Below are 24,315 nucleotides of genomic sequence, written 5' to 3' on the forward strand. Positions count from 1 at the left end.
ACCATCTTTTCATGGTGAAGTGGAAAGTGAACTTTGAAAATAAAGTTGTTGTTGTTTTACATTTGGTGTAAAAAAATCTGGAATTTTATTCTGTGAAGGGGCATGCTATTTTTATTCATGTGCTTATAGCACATGAATATATATTTTTTTTAAAAAATATATATTTTTTTACACAGAGCAGCCAGCAGGGGGCCGGGAGCCGAGAGCCGCTCATTAGATATTCATATATTCACTGCACCCGATCATTACATATGCACAATCGGGTGCAGTGAATACCTGGTCCCCTGTTGGCTCTCCCGGGGGACAGCCTGTGCTGCCTGGCTCCCGGGGAGCCCACCTCCCCCCCACATACGTTCTGGGGCAGGCAGGGAGACTTCCATCTCCCTGCCTGCCACCGTCCTCAGGCTCTCTGCGGCGTCCGCCGCAGGGGTTCACAGTCGCCGTCAGGGGCAGCGAGCCCCTGCGACTTTGAATAAGGGGGACAGCGAGGCTATGGCGGGCAGTGGCGACTGTGCAGCGAATGAATATTCTCATTGAATACGGCCCAATGAGTATAGCTGTGTACATACGGTGCAATATATTGCTCAGCAATATATTGCTCAGTGTCCAGGTTTCAACAGCGACCAGAGATGGTTGCTGATGAACAGGAGACTCTGCCAGGGGAGCCTCAGAAGGAAAAAGCTGATCGCAGGAGCAACACACCCAAAAACAGTACAACACACACAAACACACAAAACACACACACTTATACCCCTTTTACACCAAAAATCCCGGATCCAACCCGGCATTTGGAACACGGATCCAAGCCAGGTCAGACCCGGGATTTGTACCTATTACATTGTGGTGCCTACATGCAGTGTGGACGGAGGCGGCGCTTGAAGATTACATCATCTCCAAGCACTGGGATCGCAATCACCCCTGCCAGTACCGCCAATCATTGCGCTGGGCGCAAGCCCAGCACCAAGGTAAGCTGCTGGGCTGCCCCCAGTCCCCGTGCACCCCCCCAGCCCCGATCCGCGAGGTGAATGGATGCCTCTCATTCACCTCCTCCCTGCCTCCACTGCTATCTGCAGAGCACAGCAGACAGCAGCAGAGGCTGTGTACGACCCCCACCCAACCTCCATACTGACCGCTGGACAATGCAGTCCAGAGGTTGGGCTTCCCCATTGATGTAAACAGGAGCCGGATCAGATGAATGTGACAGGTAGCAGGTGGGAGGAATGTGACATGTAGTGGGAGGGAGGAATGTGACATGTATTGGGACATAGAGGTGCATGTCCTTGCGTCACCCCACCATCTCTGTCTCTGCCATCACTCCGCCATCTCTGTCCCTGTGTCCCCCCACCGTCTCTGTTCATGCGTCACCCCGCCATGTGGTATAATATGAATTTTGGCTCAATCCAGGTGGCATAATGTGAATTTTGGCTCAATCCAGGTGGCATAATGTGAATTTTTGCTCAATCTGTGTGGCATAAAGTGAATTTTGGCTCATTCAGTGTGGCATGATGTGAATTTTAGCTCAATCCCAGAGGCATGATGTGAATTTGGGCTTATTACAGGTGGCATGATGTGAGTTTGGGCTCAATCCGGGTGGCATGATGTGAATTTTGCCTCAATGCATGTTGCATAATGTGAATGTTGAGAAAAGAGTAAGATATCCAAGAGAGGATATCTAAGAAGTCTCCCGGGTGGGGCACAGCCTTCTAAGTAGTAGTAACTGTTAAAACTAAATTTTATTGGTTAAAACATGACCCTCAAATTGGGTCAGGTAAGGACAAAAAAGACAAAGACAAACAAATAACACCTATAACAATTTCTATAAAGAGAAAGTAGTGAAATATAATAATAATCTCTGTCTATAGGTTGAAAGAGGAAAAAGGAAAAATGCCTCTAACTATAGGTAGCAGTATATAATATACTTCTTGAGTAGTCCTATCAGACAAGAGAACGCCTCTACTCGCCTAGTATTATCTCAGTAAATATTAAATAATATTTAACAATATTTAACAATAATGCTCCCTGTATGGAACAGTAATTTGACTGCTGAATTCCACCAAAGTATCAGTAGGTAATAGCAATAGAGTAGTTATATAGGAACCCGAGTTGTTGGTTGCTAAGGGAGTGGCTGCTGCCTGTGCATGTGACAGATGTCAGTGAATGCACAGTTGAGCGGACTGACTGGTTCCCGCTGTGCACAAGCGGGACCTCTACCGCCTCACCTGCCTGCTACCTAGCTCTCCTGTATGTCCACCGACTAACCCTGATAGCTCACGTAAGCGCAGACCAGCGGCTCCCTGCCAATTATACTGCCGCTTCCCGCGACAGCACTGAGACCGCATCCTTTCCAGAACCCGCACAGCACGAGTCGGCACATCTAGACTACTCCCTGCCGGCTACTGCTGGATATCCAGCGCCGGTCAGGGAACCCGGTGCCCACACCTCTACATTTTAATTATCTCTGCCGGCTCCTGTCTGAATACACAGCATTCGACTGTGGGACCCTGGCGCCTGGACATAAACGGAGACATACGCTTCTATTGCCGGTGTCTGGACATATAACATCAGCGCTTTCAGGCTACTTGTCACAGTGCCTGGACTCCGGCGCCTGGACAATACAGCGCTACACTCTCTGACTGCCGGTGTCTATATCTAGGATACCAGCCCTCTTCGTTTGCCACAGCGGTTTTCATCTGGCTAGAATATACCGTATCGATCCCCCACCACGTGTAAAACGACCACCTGGGGTCCAGTATCGTGAGTTTATCAGCCCTTAGCGGCAGTATATACATATTTGCTATCTAATTTACCTAATTTGTCACAGCATTACATGTATATGTATTTAGGTCTGTGAGTGTATCAGTTTATAGCAGTAATTCTGTATCACTGTAACGTGGCATGAAGAAAAGTACATGCCACTCTACCAATACAGCACTGTATATACCTCATGCTTAGATCTATAAGCGCATTAATTCACAATAGCAATTGTTAGTGTTATGTGCACCTAACGAGCATTATTAATATTTAAAAGTGTACCTACACAGTCACATGACCATATCTTGATATATTGTTGGGAGTATATTAGCTAATATTAACATTATCTGCATACTTTAAATTGTCACAACTTTGTATACATTGTACATCTAGTTCTGTGAAGGTATTAGCTCATAGTAGCAATAAATCAGTGTCTGTCATCCAAACCGTTACAGTGCTGCATACAGTCAATTATAACTTGAAGAGTGTATCAACACAGCCACATGGCTGTATTATAACACAACTGTTCACCTATTACCTATTTAAACCATTGCAGTATTACATGCAACTGTGGAAGGATAAATTGAATAGCTTACCCATGATTATGATAAAAATTTGAAACTTTAATACTGCTTAACATTATATAAAATCAGTGTCTTCCACCACTCTATCTTCCCTTTTTTTCTTGATTCCACTGCTCCCTGCACAATATCCCAGCAGCGCAAGTGGGATTCCTAATGCTGAATTTTTCTGTCATGTCACTTTGGACAAAACAGGAGAAGATCTAGGTTACTGTGTTACTTTAAAACCAGCGTGCAGACTATACTTTTTTCCACACCTCACCACCCAGGTAGTATCGCTCAACCTCTGTTCACTACAGTTATTTCTGTACACAGAGGACAGCAGCATACACCAGGGATTAAGTGAGGGAGTACTCTTTTATCTACCGTCCTTATCCATTCAGGGTTCTCTCATTTTCAGGGGACCCGAGACCCGACTCTGCACTGTCTATAGATAACAGAGCCAGGCAGGTTACCCCTGGAAACAGCAGAAACCGTCTTACCTACATTCTGATACCTGTGACGCTCTTGGGGTCCGCTCAACTGTGCATTCACTGACATCTGTCACATGCACAGGCAGCAGCCACTCCCTTAGCAACCAACAACTCGGGTTCCTATATAACTACTCTATTGCTATTACCTACTGATACTTTGGTGGAATTCAGCAGTCAAATTACTGTTCCATACAGGGAGCATTATTGTTAAATATTGTTAAATATTATTTAATATTTACTGAGATAATACTAGGCGAGTAGAGGCGTTCTCTTGTCTGATAGGACTACTCAAGAAGTATATTATATACTGCTACCTATAGTTAGAGGCATTTTTCCTTTTTCCTCTTTCAACCTATAGACAGAGATTATTATTATATTTCACTACTTTCTCTTTACAGAAATTGTTATAGGTGTTATTTGTTTGTCTTTGTCTTTTTTGTCCTTACCTGACCCAATTTGAGGGTCATGTTTTAACCAATAAAATGTAGTTTTAACAGTTACTACTACTTAGAAGGCTGTGCCCCACCCGGGAGACTTCTTAGATATCCTCTCTTGGATATCTTACTCTTTTCTCGATACTTACCCTTCTCCCCGGGAGCACCTCCACAACTTTACAACGTTATATATTTGATTTGATTATGTTGATTGGAGTATGCCTTCTTATTTGCTGTCATAAGTAGCCCAGTGCACCTCGGCCCTCCCCTTCCCCCCTTTCCCCTTGTTTTGCGATAATGTGAATGTTGGCTCAATTTATGTAGCAAAACTTGAATTTCGGCATAACATGAATTTTGGCTCAATCCAGGTGGTATAATGTGAATTTTGGCTCATTCCATGTGAATTTTTTTTGCACATTCTGTATCTCATTAGGGGAATTTTGGCTCTTTCCACGTGGAATAATGTTTAAGGGGCAAGTGTAAAGGGGTCTACTACTGTTTTGACTAATGTGTATAAGGGGCATATGGCATGGTACACTACACTCAAGGACATGCCCCCTTTTGAGTGGTGGCACCCTCTTTTTCTGGAGTGTGCACCTAAGTTCAGCCTTCAATTTCCAATACCCCCACTTAAATATTTCCACTTCGACCACTGCACACACACACACACACACACACACACATATATATATATATATATATGTCTAGCTCCGTCACCCACAGACACTCGTTCCACAGCGCTATGTGAATCAGCGCTACTATCAGGCTCTGACGGAACATCTTTTACATACGGACAGACAGCGCATCGGCTGCATACACACTGACATAGCAGGGGAATCCCCCACTGACGTCACCCTCACAGACGGCGGCTCCGTTAGCACAGCTGTCAGTCACCGCTGACCCCGCTGGGCATACCAGCTGACTGGGTCACGAAAGGAGGTACTGGCGCCTTTTTCAACGGTATAAATATGCCCTCATTGTTCAGTGTGCTTCACCCCTGATGAAGACCAGGACCCCCTGGTTGAAACGGCTGTCGGGTCAGCCATAGCAATGTCTGTATAACCATGCTGTCATTGTGAATACAATTTTCTTCTTTTCACCTTCGTTTTGAGTGCTGGTCGTTTCTTTCCCTGTCTGCTTAGTGGATTGGGTGAGTGCATCAACTATTATTCCTCTATGGACCCTGCACCTGCATAACAACTAAAAGTGAGTGCCTGCCTGCCTTCTCTTCTATATATATATATATATATATATATATATATATATATATATATATATATATATATATATATATATATATATATATATATATATATATATATATATATACGTAGCGCACCTCACACACTTACACATTGGACAGATACACACAACATACCACACACAGTACACACACCCACATACACTACAACACACACAAAAACAGTACAACACACACAAAAAATACATCATAGGTGCTAAATCTCAGGAGTGAATATGGAATTCATCAACACACACAAGCTATCAAGTCAGGAGTGGTGCGTTTCAAACAACAACACCACAGCTGATGTCATTGCTGTCATCAATGCAAACACATTTCTAACATTATGGTGGAGGTTTTAACAAAATACAATCGTGGGCCTCTGGCACAGCATTATATGACATTCTACAGCAATTTTGGAAATTTTAAAAAAACCCAAGATTTTCCAGGGCTAGTTAATAATAAAACAATAAAAAAATCACATGGAGAATGGTCACAGTTCTGATATAATGCACAGTCCCTTTACTAAACTGGCAGGCACACTTTAGTCGTAACCCATTATTTTCTGGTTAAGGGATCCACTAGTCAGATTTGGCCTGTTTTCGTCAGATTCAGACGGATCTGACAGACCGATCTGATGAAAAAAGGCCAAGATCAAAGATCCATCTGATCTGAAGCTGTCAGGGGTTTAACACAGAATTGATCAGATGTATCTGAAGTCAATACAGTGAAAACTTAAGGCCCCCATACACTACGCGATTTGGCCCCGATTTCACCCGATTCTGGAGGATTGGGACGAGAAATCAGGTGAAATTGGCCAAATTGCGTAGGGTATGACATCTGATCTGATCCGATGCGCGGTCCCGTGCGCATCGGATCCGATCCAGATGTCGGACAGTCTGCACAAGATTAATCATGTGCAGCCGTCTGGGGGAGCATCAGGAGCAGGCTGGGAGTGGGGACCTGTCCGGGGAGTGGCAGGAGCAGGGACTGGACCGGGGAGCGGCACGAGATGTACCTGCAGGCTGGCAGTGGGGACCTGTCCGGGGAGCGGCAGGAGCAGGGAGTGGTCCGGGGAGCGGCACGAGATGTACCTGCAGGCAGGGAGCGGGGACCGCGGCGCAGTGTAGACTCAGAGCAGAGAGACCGGGGGCGCGGCGGGAGAGTAGAAAGAAATCCTGTTCAAAAGCCCTGCGGGCGCTGATTGGCTGGGAACTCAGCCAATCAGCGGCCGCCCAATCTTTTGAATAGGATGGTTTCTATTCTCCTGCTGCTCTGCGGTCCCCATGGCGAGCGGGAGAATAGAAACCATCCTATTCAAAAGACTGGGTGGCCGCTGATTGGCTGAGTTCCCAGCCAATCAGCGCCCGCCAGTCTTTTGAATAGAATTTATTTCTACTCTCCCGCCGCGCCCCCGGTCTCTCTGCTCTGAGTCTGCACTGCGCCGTGGTCCCCGCTCCCTGCCTGCAGGTACATCTCGTGCCGCTCCCCGGACCACTCCCTGCTCCTGCCGCTCCCCGGACAGGTCCCCACTGCCAGCCTGCTCCTGATGCTCCCCACTCCCTGCCGCTCCCGCCCCCCCTCGGACCGGTCCCCGCTAACACGGACCGCTAGCTCCCCAGCAGCTCCCTGGATTTTTACATGTGACAAATCGCATCTGATTTATAACATGTAAAAAAATGGCACATCAAGTGCCACATCTTATCAAGCTCCCCCGGGGAGCTGCCGGGGAAGCTCAGGGGAAATCGGGGCTGACTTGTCCTTAGGACAAGTCGCCCTAGTGTATGGGGGTCCTAGCCCAGGGTCAGATCAAATAACTGGGAGAGTTCAAGGGAAATCTAAAGAGATTTAAGTAAGATATAAGTTGAATCCTGACAAACTATACCTGATTCCTCCAGAGTAATGTATCGTTCGGCTCTGACTTTCTTGCAAAGGCCCCCAATTTATCTTAGCGAATAGAGTCACTATATGAATGACCTTGTTGGACATTTCTTGCACCTTCCACCCCTGTTCCAGACCACAAGCTCTCCACAGGCTTTTCTTACAATCATGTCACTGCTAGCAATGCATGATATATTGGTCCTTCACTGACTATTCCAAATTACAGACCTGTGTTAGACCCTCCTCCGGATTTTATGGATAACATCAGATGTGCAGTATCTCCTCTGGATACCTCGACAAGTTGGTGATGCATTTAGATGCAAAAATCTGATTACACCACGCACCCCAATGTTTGACCATGTTTCCAACAGCCCCGCCATCTTACAACTGCTGTTGGGGACAGTATGACTGATATTAGGCGCAGCCTAATGGCCTTGATGGAAAGCAGTGATTTACCTGCCCTGGTCTGGTGGGAAATTAGTTAGAGGTCATATTACTTTACTTATAGACCCACTCTCATATATCCATATGTATATAAAGTCCAAGGTATTTTAATAAACTAAATTAATAATCTCACCATTAAAAGCTGGTGTCCTTCTTTCAGCCCAGCTTTCTCTGCTCCTGAGCCGGGCTTAACATAGCTGATAAAAATGCCCCTTTCGTTACCACCACTTAATGAGATTTCCATCATGAGATTATCTCCATCTACGGTTGCATGTTGTACAAGTTGAGTTGTGCTTCTGATTCGTTCTGTAGATATTACAGATGGTCGGAAGGGTCTGTAACAAGAGAAAAGTTCTTGGAGTTTAAAAACAAGAAAACAATATTAACTACAATTAAATTTTTGTATATTAGGGGTAACCACAACATCTCCAATAATAATCTATAAGCAAACTGAAACTGCACTTAAAAATAACTTTTAAATGTCCATATGGGCTTGTGCTAAAAGTCACTTCAGTGGTGTTCACTGTTTTTTTTTAAAATATATTCTTTATTTATGTTTTTCAGATATAGGAAAAAACAATACAACAATCGAAAAACTTATCTGAGTGCAGTTGCAACAATCCGAGGCAGTGAACAATGCCAATACATTTAAAACTGTTTCTTGTGATTTCACATTTACATGTTAAAATAAAGAAAATTCTGTAGCAACTCAATATATATTTAGGTGAAGGGTACAATTAGGGGGGGGGGTAAAGTCAGAGTGTATCTGGAGTTACCAAACAGGGCTACTAGGGAACACTCGGCATGTGACTTTTATATGTAGGTGAGGACTTAAACTCAAGCCACGGTAGCCATGTGGCCACGTAGTCGGATTGCTTTTCCAGTGCCGAATGGTAAATATCCTCCATGGCTCTATAAAAGTCCACTCTCTGGAACCATTCCCATATAGTCGGGGGCGAGGTTGACCTCCAGTGTACCGGCACCACCGCTCTTGCTGCATTGTTGAGATGCTTCAGGAGTGAATGCCTATATTTAGCAAAGGGTATGGTGGAATGAGACAACAACCAGAAATCGGGCTTATTTGGTGTTTGAAATCCCAGGATCACCGAGAAGATCCCTATCACACTGTCCCAGAATTTTACTATCTTCGGGCAGTCCCACCATATGTGGATCAGAGTCCCTCTCTGAGAATTGCATCGCTAACACATTGGGGACACTAAGGGGAAGAATCTGTGAATCTGAGGTGGGCATCTGGTTAATAGCTTATATTGTGTTTCCACAACTTCCAGACTAGTAGAGCAGCGGGACATATTCTCACAGTGTTTCTCCCACTTTATATGTATTCCCCTTGGGGAAAGATCAGATTCCCAAGCCGTGCAAAAGGCGGGGATGTAGTGGAGTGGGCCTGTAGAGTGATTTTATAAATGGCCGACACTATATGTGCAGGTTCTGCGGGCTGTGAACACAACACCTCAAATGGAGTGGGTCCCTTCGCTAGTGAGAGGGTGGTTCTTTGTGAATGGATAAAGTGTCTTGCTTGGAAGTAGAACCATGTATCAGACTGTGGGATTGCCTTGTCCTCTTTTAAGTCATTAAAGGGTTTAACATTGCCTCCTGATGTCAGGTCAAGTATTCTGGTCAGCCCCCCCCCCCCCCCGTGCCATCTGCGGGCTATGTTTCCTGCGGTTCCTGGACTGAAGTCTGGGTTATTAATTATCGGGAGAAGTAGGGTGTCTGGCGAGGTGAGACCTAATTTATAACGTACAGATTTCCAAAGAGACAAAGTTGGTTCGACCGTAGGGTGTGTAGTACGGGCTATTTTGGGGAGCCAGGGGGTCATCTGTAAGTCTAAGCCTGAGGAATGCTTTTCCACTGCCACCCACTGTTTCATGGTAGAGTCAGATCTTGACTAGTCTAGAATTCTGTGAAGTGTCGAGGCCTGGTGATATGCTAGTAACCAGGGCAGCTGTTGACCGCCCTGGGCTTTCCTACGGAATAAGTATTTATGTTTAAATCTGGGCTTCTTACCGCCCCACACAAATCGACTAATCACCCTTTGCATCTCTACTATATATTTTAGCGGGAGTTTTAGTGGAATAGTCTGAAATAGGTATAGAAACCTAGATAAAACATTAATTTTTATTATGTTCATCCTACCTAACCAGGAGAACTTCTGGACAGCCCAACTTGCAAGTTCCCTGCGCACTTTTTGTATTAAAGGAGTATAGTTGATTGTCACAGTTGTCCGAAGGGATGCAGGGATAGAGACCCCTAAATATTTAATATATGAGGGATGCCAGGCAAACGGGAACCGAGGGGGTCAATGACGTTAGTGTATCGGGTGGTAGGGAGTAGGGATGGACATCGATGGTCGATGTTTTGGAAACATCGATGTTTTTCTTTCGATGTTAGTGTTTTTACCATTTAATGGTGACCTTCCGATGTTTGTCACCATCGAATGCTAATCATTCGATGGTGTACCGATGGTGGCTTATTTTTTGTAATTCCCAAAAGCTATGCCTCCCCTGGCTGCTGTGTCTGTGTCAGGGAAACTTCCTAGGTTCGTTGGAGGCTGTCTGACTGTCTCTCTGCTTCCCTCCCTCTCCCTCTCTATGGTTGCTGTAGCTGCTAGGCAACAGGGCCCACTGCTAGTTCTGATTGGCTCTCCCTGACTCAGAGAGCCAATCAGAGCACAAACCTCACCCTGCAGCACCAGTCACTCAAACAGCAGCAATGAGCAAATTTCACAGACACACTGAGCTCTGGAGGATTCAGAGAGGAGGAGACAGTGACGTCACTGAATGTTATACCAGCTCAGGCAAGCTACAATAATAATAAGTACACAATACAACCAGCTACAGACAGTTGTGAATGTCAGTCACATACAACACTCATTAATAAACTGCATTAGTATTACCAGGCAGCAACCACTATATCATCATCAGTGAAGTGTTGGTCAGAGATTGTCTGTTTCTATGAATATAGTGAGATAGTGAGGAACAATATACACAGTCCTGGGGTACCAGTGGAATGAACCAAGATAAAGGTGCCCATACACTGCTGTGACGTCTCGCAGCAGTGTACGGACACAGGACAGCCTGCAGGCTGCAGGGACCTTCCCGGCGGCAGGAACGCATGCGATCCGTTGTGATAGATTGCATGCACCCCTGCTTCCCACCCGCCTCACCGCCAGGAGGAACGGGTGGCTGCCTGCCGGTCTGAGCACCTGGTCGGGTCCGATGCGCACGGGACCCAACGGTATGTCAGGGAGAGGCGATTTGGTCCGATTTAAGGGGTCGATTGGTCGCAATTGGCCACAATCGGACCAAATCGCCTCAGTGTAGGGGCACCTTAACTGTTTTTATATATAGTGAACTATTTTTTATATTACGTGACCTTGTCACTAGCGATTGGTCGCTCAGTGACCGAATTGCTGGTTATCAGTATTTTACTGGGGACCAGTGATTCTAGCAAGTTCCTGCGACCAGCGACCGTCGCTGGGCTGCGGTGGGAGCGCACACACGGCGAAGGTCGCTAGGTATCACCGGCAATATGGTCACTGAGCGACCATATAGCTGACGATGGAAGCTAGAATCGCCTAGTGTGTAGCATTATAGTGGTGCCCCCACAGATCCTGGCACCCTAGGCAGCTGCCTAATGGTAGAGCCAGCCCTGCTCATTGCAATATTTATCTCACCATATAAATGATGTGATGACCACTATACCGTCATCTCCCTTATTTGTGTGTGTGTGTGTAGTTACACTTGCCTTAATAAATAGACATTTTCCTATCTGGAAAAATAGTGAAACCTAAAACGAGTTAGTTTACAATTTATCTAATTTTATTACATTTTGATTACTTGCTGTTAAAGTGTTAATAATGTGTACAAAATTATTATACTACTTCATCATTGGGCATTGTGTGAATATTATATATGTATATTATACACACAATGTCCAATGATAAAGTAATATGTTGCTCAGAGCCTGGGCCCTGCCATCAGACTCAATTACTACCTTACAAATGGCAATACAGGCTTTTGCGCATGCACTAGTCATATAACTAGTTTTCACCATCGAATACTTTTGATTCGATGGTTAGTTACCATCGCATCGAAAGTTTCAATGGTGGAAGCACTGCCATCATTTGATGGTTGGCTTCCGATGTCCATCCCTAGTAGGGAGATGTTTAGAGCTGTGGACTTAGAGTAATTCATTTTAAAGTTGGACAACTTCCCAAAACGTGCAAATTCTTTCATAATGTTCGGGAGGGATATCGTGGGTTTTGTGACAATTGCCAACAGGTCATCAGCAAAGAGTGCCAGTCTATGGTTTACTCCTCCAACATCCAGGCCGCTGATGTCTGGGTTCGCTCTAATGGCCCTAGCCAGAGCCTCCATGCATATCACATACAGCAGGGGTGACAATGGGCATCCCTGTCTGGCCCCATTGGCAATTAACACGGGGTTGGATAGCATACCATTAATTCTTACTCCGGCTGATGGGGACTTGTATAGTGCAAGAATTTTACCTAAAAACTGATCTCCGACTCCCGCGTGTCGCAAGGCCTCCTTCATGAACGTCCAGTCCACTTGGTCAAATGCCTTATCGGCATCCGTGGGGAGGAGCATGGTTGGGATGTTAGCGGATTGGACGTATGCGACCAGGTCAATAACTCTTATGGTGTTGTCCCTTGCCTCTCTCCCACGCACGAACCCCACCTGGTCAAGGTGCACTAAGCGTGGGACCATCGGAGATAGGTGGTTTGCTAGTAGTTTTGCGTATAACTTGACATAGACATTGAGGAGCAAGATGGGGCGGTAACTGGAAGGGAGAGCTGAGTCTTTGCCTTCTTTCAGCAATACCGTAATGTGGGCTTCAAGGGACTGGCCCGAGAAGGGGGAGGTCGGGAAACTCCATTGCAAGCCTTTGTAAGAAGTGGGAGCAGACGGTCCTGAAGAGCTTTAGAATAACTTATGGTAAAGCCGTCTGGACCCGGACTTTTACCGGAGGGCGAAGTTTTGAGGGCCAGACGTAATTTCCGTGAAAGGGTCATTTAAAGCTGCCGTTAGTTCGACTGGGAGCCTAGGATAGTTTATTTAATTTAAGTATGTTCTAATTGCAGTCTCGTGTGTTAAATGATCTTGTGGTAACCCCTGTGACGAGAGATTGTAAAGGCTCGTGTAATAGTTTTGGAAAATTTCGGCGATATCGTTATTTTTGGCATGGAGGGCGCCCGAAGGGACCTTCATCTCTGTGATGTGTGTCAATTACCTCTGGGCCCGCAGTGCCCTCGCCAGCTGTTTACCTGTTTACCTGAATTTATGGCGGCAACATCGGAAGGCCCTACGAGTGCCCTAGTTTAATAGGCTATTTAAGGAGGACCTAGCGTCTTGCAGCTCCAAGAGGGCTTCTGGGGTCAAAGAAGATTTATGGAGTAATTCTAATTTTTTTATTTTGTCCAACAGGGCCTTTCGGCATTCTGTTTTTTTTCCTTTTAAGGTAGGAGCCTATTTGAATACATCTCCCTCAGATTACACATTTGTGGGCTTCCCATAGTGTGACTGGTGACATATCATCGTTTGAGTTCAGCAAGATGTATTCGTCTATGGCCTCTGCTATCTGTTTCCTACAATCATCTTCACGTAAAAATTGTTCATTAAAACGCCATTGCCAGTGGCGCATGGGGGGGGGGTGAAGCAATGACAGCTCCAGTGTAATTGGGGCATGGTCAGAACCCACTATCTGTCCTATTGATGTGTCGACCAGAAGATCTAGGGATCTGTGATTCAAATAGAAGTAGTCTATACGTGTGTAGGAATTATGAGGATGTGAGTAGAATGTGTAGTCGCGATCTTTGGGATGCATTAGCCTCCACGTGTCTATAAGTTGGAAGTCATGCATAAGCGTTTTAAACCGTCTCAGATCATTGGCTGAAGTGGTGGTTGAGGCACTAGTTGAATCTATTGCGGGTTCCGCTGCCCAATTGAAATCTCCGCCCACTACCAATACTCCTTCTATGATATTCTCTATTGACTCCAGGGCGTTTTTTAGGAAGCGCAGTTGGCCCTTGTTGGGGAGGTACAGATTTACAAATGTAAACACTTGGTTGCTTATAGTTGTTTTTATACAAAGTCCCCGTCCGTCTCCCACCAGGGTTACCGTTGTGTCAGTCAAGGGAGTATTTTTAGCAAATAGTATTGCAACACCTTTGGATTTGGATTCAGAGTGGTCATTGAAATAACCTAAGGGGTAGTGTCGGGAGTATAATTTCGGGGCTTTTCCCTTCTTGAAGTGGGTTTCTTGTAAGAGTTCACTGTTTTTTTAAATAGAGTATATAAGAAATTAATTCATGCACACATAACTGAGTCCATTCAGAAGGCATCCCTGAGCCCTCTCATTGGGCCAGATGCACTAAGCTTTAAAAGTGATAAAATAGAGAGTGATAAACAACCAACCAACCAACCAACCAATTAGCTCCTGCCTGACATTTTTTCAAACACAGTCTATGACATGGCAGGTAGGAGCTGATTGGCTGGCTGTTTATCACTCTCCATTTTATCACTTTTGAAGCTTAGTGCATCTGGACCAATATCTGAAGAGAAGTGGTTACATTTGTGACTATTTTTTCCTGGAATGGTTCTGTAAGTCAACTCACAATGGCAGGAGATTTCTATTTACTCTTAAGGCCCATACACACTGGGCGACTTTGAGCTGAAAGCCGCTCAAAACAGCCTGTTTGAGTGTCTTTCAGTTCAAAGCCCCCCAGTGTGTATGCCCCAGCGATAAGCGGTGAGCGCTGCTGCGCGCTCCTGCATCATCGCCGGGAAAGCCGCTCATCTGCAGGTTATACCAGCAGATGACTGGCGTTGAGGACAGCTTTGCATAGCTCTGCGCTATACAACGTCGTCCTCCCCCCTCCGACGCCCCGGGCAGGGGGAAAGCCGCTCAGTGTGTATGCACTGAGTGGATGTCCCCGAATCGATGATTGACATCATCGCTGACCATACACGCAGGGCATAGTCGCCCAGTGTGTATGGACCCTTACATGCTACGGGAGTGCACAGCTTATGATGACATATCACGAACATGAGTAAAGTATATATTTTTTTACCTTTCCATAGACAACTTTCTAAAAATGGAATTAACTTGTTCGAGGTCATAGCTATCCAGACTTTCTGATTGATGTGAAGAAGAAGAGGAATGGATTGATGGAGCCCCGAAAGAATATTTATCATGAAACTCATCTGCAAATACAAATCATAGTACTATATTGGACAATATTCACATTGCCAGAAAGAGATTAGATTTTGTTGCAACAAAACACAGTGTTGAATATGGTGTTGTAACATTTCATGAAAGCATCTCAACATAAAATCAGTATTCTTACTGTCTGATGGAACCTCAAATGCTAATATAGTATGTGTTATACTTGAAGAAAACCTCATTAGTTTTTGCTTGCATCCAATAAAGGGGATTAGCCGCAATTTGAGCTCGCACTTAGGCCCTTATTCAGATCTGATCGCAGTACAAATTTGTTCTCAAAACGGGCAAAACCATGTGCATTACAGGTGGGGCAGATGTAACATGTCTAGAAAGAGTTAGATTTGGGTGAGTTTTGTTTCTGTGCAGGGTAAATACTGGCTGCATTATTTTTAAACTGCAATTTAGATTTCAGTTTCAACACATCCCACCCAAATTTAACTCTCTCTAGACATGTTACATCTGCCCCACCTGCAGTGCAGCATGGTTTTGCCCATTTTGAGAACAAATATGTACTGCGATCATATCTGAATAAGGGCCTTAGTTTAATGTTGCCTATTAATTATCTGTAAGGGCATTTTATGTCTACTTACCACCGTCACTGTTGCAAAGCCCTTTGTTCTACCAAATATCATTAGTACAAAAAATATGTATTCTGTCCACAATTAACCCTTTGAGTGCCAACATCTCTGTGGCCCTTATTCTGATCGGTGCGGCCGCATCCGAATATGCGGCCAGGACCGTGCGTGCGAAACCCCGCCTTCCATACGGATCGCCAACTCCGTCCGTACGCGGTAAGAAGCTGGCCGAACGGACCGCACGTGTATTTTTCACGGAATACGCCTCCTCCATCTCAGGGAACCTCCCCCATCATTCGATGGTCGCAGACCATCGAATGCAGGACCGAGTGGTCCACCAGCTCCCGCAACCTCAGACCACACGGACATTTTTCCGTGCAAAAGCAGGGATCTGGGCGGGCAGCTGACATCCGGCGATGTCATATGTCCGCCCTCTACACGTGCGTCACGGCCGCATTACCATACGTACGCCCAGCGTGTGCATGGGAACGCCCATGAAACGCGGGGCGTATGCATATGGTAATGAGCCCAAATAGCCCTTCACGCCCCTCTCCACCCCCTGTTCGGAGTGTTCACATTTCATGCGGGATTTGGCCGTATGCCCCGCTCACACATGCGCAGAGACGCCTCTGCACATGCGCAGACACAAAACATCGGCGGTACGAACGCACGCGGATATTACCGCACCAACCAGAATAAGGGCCTGTGAGAGATGTTCAAAATATCCGCTAAAAATGCCAGTGTCGCTCACATTTGTTACGTAAATTCAAATAAAAAATATTGTCTTAAAAAAGATTATATTTCCTATATAAGTATAAAAAAAATTACAGGTTATTATGATGAATACAAATGTTTGCTTGCCAATTTTTTACACCTATTTTGACAAATTCACTTGGCACTCAAAGGGTTAATATCATTATTAAGATGACAAGTATTTAGAGAATAGAGCGTGCAATAGCTAAGAAAGGGTAGCCTGTCTTTCCACACAATATAGTCATACATTCTCCATTTTCCATTAGTAAATATAACTTGAGATACCTCATTATAATTCCACCATGGCTATTGTGCCAATATTGATTTGTATGAGAATTAAAGCATATATTATGGCATCTATACCACAGCTTACCATCTAGCTCTATGCTGTCATTGTCCTCATCAGCGTGACTGTTAAAATAAGTAAAGAAATACAGTATCATTTTAAAGTAACGTTTCTAGACTATTTTAAGATTTATTGACTTGTAATCTGACCTGTACACGGGCACATCTTCCTTGCTCCTTCGCATGATGGAGTCATTCCCGGGGGGTTCTGGAGTTGTAGACATAATACTATGACTGCGATTTTTCAATGTGTACTAAAAAAAATGTTTTATATGAAACATTATTTCTATTTTATATGATAGAATATTTAAATATTGCAGGTATTTTTGCAGTGTTTTGTTAACAAAAAAATATATAATGTGAAAAAAGACTGAAGGTGAGAGAGGAGGTTAGGACTTGTTAGCTAGTTTAGGCCTATTACAGGGGTGTGGATAGTCAGGATATGGACAGCAGAATCTCTACGTATCTAGATGGTAAGTACTGGCCTTGAGGTTAATGCCAATTCTAGCCCACAGTATGTGTCCCTTCCACTTGGGCACAACAAATACAATATCTCATGGATCTGCATGGAAGAGTGGGCCAAAATACCTTCTACAGTGTGTGCAAACCTGGTCAAGAACTACAGGAAACGATTGACCTCTGTAATTGCCAACCAAAGTTATATTACAAAGTATTGAGTTTAACTTTTGATTGTCCAAATATTTATTTTCCGCAAGAATATACAAATAAATTGTTTAAAAAATCATGTGATGTAACTGGCTAAGCAGTTTTACGTAATTCTGGTCCATTCACTATTATTCTGTGGTGAGGTTTATAGCAAATTGCTATTCAACTATTTTACTATAATGGAAATAGTCTTTTGGATCACTTAGCATTATATTGGACCAATGAGGCTACTCCAGGCTGGAAAAATACCTTACTATCCCATTCACGACAGCCCACAGTATCTGGGAAGAGTTACAGCATATTTCAGTAAATTTTGGTAGGCCGAGTTTGGGGGTTACAGTATGTTCTATATGTTCCCCACATAGTGGTTCTATTCTCTTACTGAGCAGCCTGGGTCAGATTCCAGCCAATTATCTTCCAGTGCCTATGGTGTGGGTCTTTGGACACTCTACTAAAAGGATGAAGAGCTGATCGCTTATTGGGGGAGCCTTTAAGAAGCACATTGTGAATGGCAACTAATCCTGCTCTCAGACAGAAGGCTTAGAATATGATGGAGGGACCACGTGTCATTTTTGTGTGTTAATCGTTGCATTGCCCAAGTACTGTAACTCTAGCTGGAAGCTGGATAAAGGACAAATTGTAAACATATTTGAGCATCTCTAATTAAGTTCTAATTAATTGTGGGGTCAAGCACTGGTGTCCATTGGTATTTAAATGGCCTAGTGCTGGGATAAAGACATATTGGGGCATATCCATGATAAATAAATAATAATAACATCCAATTAGGGGCAAACGTTTGCCTACAAAAAAAGTGTCAAGCTAAAAATGCTAAAAAGGAGGTAATACATTTATATTATATATAATTTCAGAGAATAAGTATTTTACTTTTTAATATATTTACATACAAATAGCATAATAATAAGGAACTTAAAATCTAGTGAACAAATAATACATACTGTATATTGGGCAGATGTATTAAGCCTGGAGAAGAGATAAAGTTAAAGGAGATAAAGCACCAGCCAATCAACTCCCAACTGTCATTTTCAAACACAGTTCATTGACTGGTGCTTTATCTCCTTTCACTGTATCTCCCCTTTATCTCCAGTTTATCTGGATATACATCTGCCCCAAAGTGAGAAAATGAAGTCCTCTACATACAGCCTTGGAAACCTCAGAGCTGGTGATGGCAGTGTTGTTGAAAGAACCAGACCTAGGAAAGATTGCCTCCATTTGACCACTGCTGTACTCTGCTTTGTTATCATGATCTTCAGCAGCTATAGAATAACAAAACACAACATAATAACAGAATTAATAAAACAGAAACATTGTGAACCTCTAGGCTTTGGTTTAGACAGCATACACATAAGATAAACCAATAGACCTGCATCTACTACAGTGGCAAACGCAGGATTTTCAGAAGGGGGTTTCCAGAGGGGCGGAGCAAAGCACGGAGATGGACACTTAGGTGACCCAGTATATGCCGGGTCAGTTAAAGTATTATAGATAGACCAAATGTGTATAAATAATAATAATTATAATATATATATATATATATATATATATATATATATATATATATATATATATATATACACATATACACACACACACACACACACACACACATATATATGTATATATATATATACATACATACATACAGGGGCGTCAACAGCAGTGTAGACCCCTGGGCATAGCAATGTATTGGGACACCTACTGATCCTCCAGCGGTAGGGGTGGGGGAAGCTTTGATGTCCCCCGGGTGGTAGAGGGTATTATATCAACCGCTCAGCATGTAGGGCCTGGATCAGTAATTTCCACTAATTACCCCTTTACTGCACAGATGGTGGGAGATGGAGTGGGAGAAGGGGGCATTAGGCTGAATGAAGGGGTCCTGATACATAACTTCCAGGGTGGTAGAGGATGTTTAATATGCAGAGGAGAGATGTATAGTGGAGTGGGCTTATTATTCATAATTTTCTGGTGGGAGAACAGCTTGCTTGACTGCAGATATCTCCAGTTCCCAGAAATAGATTTCTTAGATTTTAATGGAATTAAAAACTAGAGAAACCCACCTACTAAATTGTATTGGGGACTAGGGGATCAGATATCAGGAGGCAGAGCAATCTGCCAACGAGAATATAAAACAACATACCAAGTGTGTGGAGCTGGAGCAGTAACCAGCTGCTCGAAGGCTGATATCTCTGGTTCTGGGAACAGTAGAGACAAGCTACTAGTGTCCCTCAAAGGGGGAGAGTCACCGCTTTTGGAATATACCCTCAGAAAAACTAAGTCAGATAGAACCTGAAATATCTGACTGGGAAGAGCAATAAACAGGCTTGGATGGGGACCACTGCTTTGAAGTCAGATATCTCCGGTTCCCAAGGGCCGATTTGTAAAATTCTTGTACCCATGGAAAGAGGGGACCCTCAGCTTTCAGCCTAGGGCCCTTAAACTCCTAGAGGGGTTTCTGGGTACTCAGAAACCCCCCTGCGTGCGCTACTGTACTAGGCAAGGTATTCTCTACAAGTATTTTGGATATGTAAACACTAACTATCGTTGCTGGTGTTGCAGGTTTTCCAATCTCTATGTCTTTCTACCCCTGGTCTGTTTCCATTTTGTCCCATCCTTCTATCTCTCTCAACTCTGTCATCCCAAAGTGATCATACTGTAAGTCCTAATCATCTATCCATAGGTATTCTGAATTGTATACAAGTACTGTATGTGTTCACACCACCCCTCAGCCTTCTAGCTGCAAGAGCAGCTGTTACACCATCACTAGTAATAGCACTTACACCTAGCCCATACTTGTTGCTAAAGATGACATTGGAATGGAAGTGCACAATTCATATATACAAAACAGCATAAGTTGCAACTATGGCCACACACCCACAGGAAGCTTCTCTTATTCGGCTACCCAGTAATGCCCAGCCTGCCATCAATGAGACGTAGCTGAGATGTGTAAGGTTTAGAATTACTTGCAGCTGCTCTAAGTTGTTTGTCACCTGAGGAAAATATTCCAAATCCTACTGCACATATGTCCTCATACATCATATCTGTACTTGTGTCAAACACCCTCTCCCCGTGCACCCGATCCAGTTAAACTTAGCGTCCATCATATTTTATGCTGACACCTTTTTTTTCAAAACTGTTAATTGAACAGCGGTAAAAGTTTACATCGCAATAACGGCAGGAAGTACACATAGAATTACATGGCACATCAGAAATAAAAATGTAACCATCGTAGAAACAATAACAATAATATAAGCTTTTTCATAAAGAATAAGCAATTATAATATGACAAAAATAACAATAAAAGTGTAAAACAAAAAAAGAAATGAAAAAAAAAGAGGAAGAAAGAAATAAAAAAATGGATACAACAGAAAACATAAAACAACCATATTCCATTCAATAGTTTTAAAAGTGTTCATCCCAGAAATTGAATCCAAAAATATAATATTCTTGAAGGTATCTAAGCATGACTTTACCAAATATAACCATATCCACGCAGCCTCAGAGATCAACATAAGGGAAAACTAAATATAACTCCCGGACAGCCAATCTCTCTACGGAGAAACTAATCAGTATATTCAAATACTTTCCAAATATTAGACTGTCGGTGATCTGGTAGACTATTTACATATGCTCCCCATCTTTTATTAAAGGTCTCAACCCCTTTTTCTTTTATGCTGACACTTCTATGTCAGTGTGCCACTTGACTCTCTGATTCTGCAAACCACGTGCTACAATACAACATCTGCAGATTTTTTTCCAGGCAATTCTTTGTATACAGTCGGAATACAAGTTTTTGCATATCAAATTTAATCAGAAGTCTCCTGGTAATCAGCAGTCTGCTGGAGAGTCCTAGTCACATAACGTTGCGACTATGACTCCTTTTTGCTAAAATAAAAAAGAACTTGCAGAGTTGAACCGGACCTGGTGGCTTAACGGCATTGGGTATCTTGTGTTGTGTGGAGTGCTGAGCTTAGATGTATGAGGACATATCTGTATCTCAAAATACAAGGCAAAAGTTATATACAGTAACTAAGAGAATTGCTCTAATGTACTCAACAGTTAACCTCTGACTGGCAATGAAAGGATGCCAGGTTTGTCTTTCAGGTGAGGAGAAACCTTGGAAAATATTTTCTGGTAATGTACAGTATATCTAAATCACAGCATAGAAACCCCGAGGATTTTATTAATATCCCTATCACACCCAACGGCTGGCTGGCAACTTTCAGCCTGGGGGGCACACACAGGCAAGTGGCCTGGCTTTTTCTACAAGCGAATGAAATGTAAACTGGGCATCAAAATGTTGAAGGCATGGTTTGTGTGGATATGGAGCAGCAACAGAGGGGGGGAACAGGACTGAGCTTGTCACAAACCCACTTGAAGGGGTGCCTTGGATTGATAACCAAGACCAATTCAAATTATTTATGGTCAATATAATAGACAAAACCAATAAAATAAAATATTTGAACAAACACAAGCAAATCCTGACCACATATACTGTGTGGCCCTAAAATCCCATACACAGATAGGGGCTTCTGAGCGATATTGTTCACAATATCGTCTAGTGTGTACACTCAATATCATTAACGATGTGCAACTATTGTGCATTGTTAGCGATGGTTGATGTCTGCTGAACATGCAGGTTAATTAGGCAACTTAGCCAAACACCCCACTTATTCAGTGGGTCCTGGTGACGTCACTTTGGCAACCACTACCCTACACTATGTCATTGGCCCCTCTATACCCTAATCCAGCAGTTCCAAAACTTTTTTTAATCATGGCACCCTAGAGCCAAACCTTGAGATCTACCAACAGTTTAGGATTTGCAGCATGTTTGAAAATGTGACAGTTAGTAATGACTTCAGCTGTGCATGGTCTTTAAACCATGATGGTAGATCATGGGGACTGGTTTGGCCAGCCCTGCTCTAGAGAACAAGCATTTCAAGGCACCCCTTATTGACAAATGTGGTAAAAAGTACTGAATTAAGTAAATTGTGCCTCCCTGTCATTCTCAGGGTCAGTTATGTGGTGGTGTCAGTTTTGCTTCTGACTGGCCACATGTTTCACAATTAGAAGCCACTTGTGTTAGTTTTGCCTATCACTCTGACCATAAATAATTACATTTTGTTCTGTACCACCAACCTGAGGCATCCCTACATGAGTTTCGTGGCACCCCAGGGTGCCTAGGTACACAGTTTGGGAACCACTGAACTATACTACACACCACACAACACTCTATACCCTACACTACATCACTGACCCCTCTATACCCGACACTACAACACTGACCCCTCTATATGTTACATTATATAACTGAGCCCTCTATACCCTACACAAAATCACTGACCCCTCTATGCCCTACACTACATCACTGACCCCTCTATGACCTACACTACATCACTGACCCCTCTATACCCTACATTACATCACTGACCCCTCTATACCCTACACTACATCACTATTCCCTCTATACCTTACACTACATCACATCACTGACCCTTCTATATCCTGCACTACATCACTGACCCCTATATACCCTACACTAGATCACTGACCCCTCTATGCCCTACACTACATCACTGACCCCTCTATACCCTACACTACATCACTGACCCCTCTATCATAGATGCCGATTTATATTTTTGCTGGTGGGTGCTCAAGCAAAAAAATAGAGTGGCTTCATGGGGAAGGGGTGTGGCCACAAAATACAAATTTATATTACGGAGCACAGTTATCTCCAAAATTCAAATTACGGCAACAGAGTTCCATATACATAAATGCCCCCACAGTGCAGGTACATAAATGCCCCCACAGTGCAGGTACTCCGCAAACAAAATACACTATTCCCGGCATACTGTTTCCCAGGTGGCAGGTCCGGCAATGTGGGTGCTGCAGCCACAAATTAGCAAGTTAATATGGCGGCCCAGCAGCGGGACTCTGGCCCATGGGTGCTCATCAATTTCCGTGGGTGCTCGGGCCCTTGAGCACCCACAGAATCGGCACCTACAGTATGCCCTCTATGACCTACACTACATCACTGACCCCTCTATACCCTACATTACATCACTGACCCCTCTATACCCTACACTACATCACTGTTCCCTCTATACCTTACACTACATCACATCACTGACCCTTCTATATCCTGCACTACATCACTGACCCCTATATACCCTACACTAGATCACTGACCCCTCTATGCCCTACACTACATCACTGACCCCTATATACCCTACACTACATCACTGACCCCTATATACCCTACACTACATCCCTGACCCCTCTATGCCCTACACTACATCACTGACCCCTATATACCCTACACTACATAACTGACCCCTATATACCTAACACTACATCACTGACCCCTCTATGCCCTACACTACATCACTGACCCCTCTATACCCTACACTATACTACTGATCCCTCTATATCCTACACTATACTACTGACCCCTCTATGCCCTACACTACATCACTGACCCCTCTATACCCTACACTATATAACTGACCCATATATACCCAAAACTACATCACTGACCCCTCTATGCCCTACACTACATCACTGACCCCTCTATGACGTACACTACATCACTGACCCCTCTATGACGTACACTACATCACTGACCCCTCTAGAATACTGACTTATTTTTAAGCTATACTACTGAACTCTGTAGACCCTTGTACATCACAGAACCGTCTAAACCCACCACTACATTACATACCCATATGTACCCTATGCAATAGAACTCTCTATACCGTACCGTAGATTGCTAACCCCTGTATACCCACCCTATACTATATTACTGCTCCATTTAAACCTACATCACATTACCAGTAGGATGTACTGTAACAGAAGGATATGTTTCATGGTATGGGTATTTCGTTGCACCCT

The 24,315-nt window shown here is 43.8% G+C and overlaps 1 protein-coding gene across 3 annotated transcripts in view; it reads right to left on the reverse strand.

Moving 5' to 3' along the window:
• The window catches only part of CARD11 (caspase recruitment domain family member 11), a 167,208-nt gene that overhangs the window by 65,810 nt on the left and 77,083 nt on the right, over positions 1–24,315 (reverse strand). For all 3 annotated transcript variants that reach the window (XM_083153447.1, XM_083153448.1, XM_083153446.1), the window contains exons 11-15: positions 18,568–18,683; positions 16,894–16,997; positions 16,772–16,809; positions 14,919–15,051; positions 7,938–8,139 (exon numbers count right to left, since the gene is read on the reverse strand). In XM_083153447.1, the coding sequence (XP_083009573.1) occupies positions 7,938–8,139; positions 14,919–15,051; positions 16,772–16,809; positions 16,894–16,997; positions 18,568–18,683 (593 nt within the window). The remainder of the gene's footprint in view (positions 1–7,937; positions 8,140–14,918; positions 15,052–16,771; positions 16,810–16,893; positions 16,998–18,567; positions 18,684–24,315) is intronic.

Source organism: Crinia signifera, chromosome 7 (assembly GCF_055691185.1).
Source record: "Crinia signifera chromosome 7, ASM5569118v1, whole genome shotgun sequence".
NCBI classification, from domain to species: Eukaryota; Metazoa; Chordata; class Amphibia; order Anura; family Myobatrachidae; genus Crinia; species Crinia signifera.